This window comes from Littorina saxatilis, linkage group LG11 (assembly GCF_037325665.1).
Source record: "Littorina saxatilis isolate snail1 linkage group LG11, US_GU_Lsax_2.0, whole genome shotgun sequence".
In the NCBI taxonomy this organism is placed as follows: Eukaryota; Metazoa; Mollusca; class Gastropoda; order Littorinimorpha; family Littorinidae; genus Littorina; species Littorina saxatilis.
Window position 1 is genome coordinate 3,395,216 of NC_090255.1, and position 4,478 is coordinate 3,399,693.

Sequence of the window (4,478 nt, forward strand, 5' to 3'; positions counted from 1 at the left end):
CTAAGTATCAATCGTCAACGGGAGGCCAGCCGAGAATGCCAGAAGGGGCAGGCAGAGCGAATGATAAAGCGTAGCAGAATAGAGCTATGCCCGGGACAACCTGGAGACAACGTGGCAGTGCCCGTTCCCCTGGTCGACAGGGGTCGAGGAGATCCCAGAAACATTCTGGGAATTATTCTGCACAAGACTGAAAACGACCTGTATAAAATTGCAACAAGAAGCGGGGTACTGAAAGGATCTTTCACTAGAAATGAATTTGAACTCTGCGCACAGAAACTCTTGACAGAGCAAGATGTAAAATGTGACAAACAGGTCAGTGTCCGCGAGGCAGTTGTTCAAAATTCCTTGAGTGGAGGACAGGGCTTTACCAAATGCAACTGCTCTGGGGGGAAAAAGTGTCAAACAAATAGGTGTAAATGCTTCAAACGTAAAGTACTCTGCAACAGTCGTTGCCACCAAAGCCTGACATGCAAAAACAAATGAACAGAAGAATGCCTGGTACTCAAACTATGTGTGTATGTGTGTGTGTGTGTGTGTGTGTGTGTGTGTGTGTGTGTGTTGGTGTATGTGTGTGTGTGTGTGTGTGTGTGTGTTGGTGTGTGTGTGTTTTATTCATTGCTCTACATTTTATCTACATTTTAAATTCTTGCACATATTTATAACCATTTCCATTCCTAAAGTGCACAGTGCAAATGCTCTGAACGTAAAGCATTATGCCACTAAAGCCTGGCATGCAAAAACAAATGAACAGAAGAGTAATTAACACTCAAATCTACATGAAAATGTGTGTATTTTAGTATTTCATTTTGTTATTATTCTTTTATCTACCTTTTAATCTGACAGATAATAACATTAAAATCTGGTACATATTTATAACCCTTTTCATTCTTATTGTACACGTGCGTGCGTGCGTTTCGATTGATCAAGAGTTTGTGTGTCAGGCATTTCTGGAAATGCCTAACAGCTAATTTCAGTCATTACTGGAAATGACTAAAATATCCAGCTAAACTTTAGGCATTTCCTGAAATGACCGAGTGAATCAGTCATTTCCGTAAATGACTACTTTTCGGTAGTCATTTCCGGAAATGCCTGGTTTCCCAACTTGCCTGTAACATATATACGAGTATGTATAGTACAAAAGGATAGTAGATAACAACATAAATACATAATCTAGAATAAAATAACTACACCGCTGGGGTTTTTCTCCCAGTTATATTGATTTATGCTCCCATATCATCAGCTCTCTGTTTCGGTCTTGTATTTGTCTCTTTGTCGCCCCTATTCGATTTTTTTCGTTCATACCTATCAATCTTTCCATCTAGCTAACTATCTATTTAGCTATCTATCTATCTTTCTTTCTTTTTTTTCTGTCTTGTCTTTCTTTCTTTCGTTCTTTCTTTCTTTCTTTACATCTATCTTTCTTTCATCTTCCTTTCTTTATTTCTTCGTAGCTCCCTTTCTTGCTTGTTATGTTTTTTTGGTGTTCTAGTTTTCAAAAAGCCGATATTCGCTTGCGATTTATTTGGATATTATCTCCAGGCTGGATGTAAACTTTTTCGTGACACGAGTTATAGTAATAAATAACTATTTGTTTTAAGGCTAACATTCAAAAAGTTTCATGGATTGAGTATGCAACGCACTTGTAAATCTCCGTCGAAAAAATAATGTTGATCGAATTGCGGTCTACTGAGTACATTTGTATGTAAGATTTGTCAAGGAATACTCATAATTGCATCATTCACTTGTGAATGTGTGATGTACATGTTTACAGGATTGTTTGGTTATTTCAATCTGTGTATACTTTTTTTTATTTTTTTTTATTTGTTTTTTTAGAATGTGATTAATTAGTTATGTTGCTCAAACACTGTATTGCCGCATGAAAACATCATCAACAACAACATCAACAACAAAATAATGTGAGTGTTTAGCAGAACAGCCCTTTCCGACTAATCGATTCAGCTCACAGTCTCAGAGCTGGTCAGGCTGTTGCCAGGGATACTACTCCACTCCACTTGAATAAATAGCAATAATCAACAACTGACCTGCTTTCTTTGTAGCGCGGGTTTTTATTTTATTTTATGAATTGATTTCTTGAAAGGCCACTAGTGGCTTTAATAAAGGGACTGGGTGGCCGAGTGGTAACGCACTTGCGCTCGGAATCGAGAGGTTGCGTGTTCGACCCTGGGTCAGGCCGCTATTTTCTCCCCCCTTTCCTAACCTAGGTGGTGGGTTCAAGTGCTAGTCTTTCGGATGAGACGAAAAACCGAGGTCCCTTCGTGTACACTACATTGGGGTGTGCACGTTAAAGATCCCACGATTGACAAAAGGGTCTTTCCTGGCAAAATTGTATAGGCGTAGATAAAAATGTCCACCAAAATACCCGTGTGACCTGGAATAATAGGCCGTGAAAGGTGGATGCAGCGCCTAAAGGCAGTCGATCTACTGGCCGATGTGAATGCGTGATATATTGTGTAATAAATTCCATCTCACACGGCATTAATAGGTAACATGCGCCTTGAGTCGCCTTGTGTGGTGAGATACGTGCGCGATATAAATCCTCGTAAATAAATAAATAAAAATAAATAAATAAACGGGTTCATCGAAAATTCTAACTTCCCGCAGTGGGGCACTGCGGTTATGAAATTAAAGGCCCCTCCTGTTTTTGGAACCGCAGGAGCTTTCTAGTTTGCTGTTAGGTAGATTTTTGGTTCCCCTTTCCTGTCATGCTCTCTTTTTCTTCATGAATTCTTTTCTTTTTTCTGCCTTCTTGCTCATTCACCTGTATTTTTTCCAAAAATCTCTTCTCTTGGCGCTTGTCTCGCGATTCATGTATAGTTTAATCTGTTAGTGTTCTGATGTAAGTCCAGCAGTAGATAGGTTAAGCCTATTTTAACATACTGGAAACTGGTAATCTTCCAGTAGGTATTAATTTAGTTTTACTAAAGCCTGCTGGGACAAGTAATGGGTTAGTGCATTTGTAAACAGGAATCGCTTGACAAGTGGCCCCCTTCATCCCCCCCTTCCTCGTCCTGATATGGCTCTGCGTAGTTGGCTGGACGTTAAGCAACAAATAAACAAACAAACAAACAAAATTCCAACTCTTAACACGTATCAGTCAGAGTGTTGATTTTCGGTAAGTGACCATGTGGAGGAAGGGTCTTGACCCATGTTTAAGCCTGACCAAGCCTGACCAGATCTAAGATGGTGGGCAGAACTTCTTTGTTCGTTCATGGGCTGAAACTCCCACGGCTTTTACGTGTATGACCGTTTTTACCCCGCCATTTAGGCAGCCATACGCCGCTTTCGGAGGAAGCATGCTGGGTATTTTCGTGTTTCTATAACCCACCGAACTCTGACATGGATTACAGGATCTTTTTCGTGCGCACTTGGTCTTGTGCTTGCGTGTACACACGGGGGTGTTCGGACACCGAGGAGAGTCTGCACACAAAGTTGACTCTGAGAAATAAATCTCTCGCCGAACGTGGGGACGAACTCACGCTGACAGCGGCCAACTGGATACAAATCCAGCGCGCTACCGACTGAGCTACATCCCCGCCCCGGTGGGCAGAACTGTTATCACGTGACGAATTGTGCCTTCAATGTAGTTAGAATTAAGTCCACAATCCGGTGGAAATAAACCAGACGAAAGTAGGGAGATTTAAAAGACAGCACGTTTCGTTTTGCAGCTCGTTTCGTTTGGTGAATGAGTCACCCCGCGAAACGGAACGTGAAACGAGACGGCATAGGCCGCAGACAAGATTTAGATGTATTCACGTTTCGTTTCGGAATGAAGGAAGGGAGATAAATCTTCAAGTGAAATTATCACGTCTGTCCTCGATCAGAATGGAAAAAAAACCCTAGGAGGTGGTCCAGAATCGGGCATACTTTGATTATTTTCAGTCCAAATAAATCACACAGACTTTGTTTATACAAAATCACATACGAAGCCAGAATAAAAATTCGATGCGATGACCTACTTCTGCTTCGCCATTTGCTTTCTCACCATGAAGTTGGATAAATGTACCAGGATCAGCACCCTTCAAAATATTTCAGTTCACAACAGTTGTCTACCTATAATGAACACATTCTCAGCGCTGAAAGACTGTGAAAGGGTTGATGAATCTAGCAATGCATAAAATGGCCAACAAATAAAACTGTTAGTGTGCAAAAATACTCACAAAAGTTGACGAAATATTGTTCGTTTTTTGGGGGTGGAAAACGTGACTGCGTTTTGACGTTCCACGTTCCGTTTCAGTTGACCTTCACCTTTCCAGCGAGAGACCCCCGAAATGATGACGTTTACCACAACTTCAAAACGAAACGTCCCGACGTTTCGTTTTTTAAATCTCCCTACTAGTGTTTCACTGTGACCTGTAATCAGGAAGCAACTTCCAGGAAACAAAATAGAGAGGCGAAACCATTTTTTGAAGATTGGTATAAATGCCTTAATATTCTTATCCCAGATAAAGCTAGAATAA

The 4,478-nt window shown here is 40.9% G+C and overlaps 1 protein-coding gene across 3 annotated transcripts in view; it reads left to right on the plus strand.

Moving 5' to 3' along the window:
* LOC138979441 (KRAB-A domain-containing protein 2-like) overlaps positions 1–4,478 on the plus strand; it is a 149,393-nt gene that overhangs the window by 2,873 nt on the left and 142,042 nt on the right. For 2 of the 3 annotated variants that reach the window (XR_011460030.1, XR_011460029.1), the window contains exon 2: positions 1–3,560. This exon is cut by the window's left edge and continues 1,318 nt beyond it. Coding sequence is in view for 1 of the 3 variants with exons in the window: in XM_070352161.1 (XP_070208262.1) it covers positions 1–483 (483 nt within the window). In the remaining 2 variants the exon portion in view is untranslated. Of the gene's footprint in view, positions 4,473–4,478 lie in introns of those variants that run through there. The other variant, XM_070352161.1, reaches the window with a different exon arrangement.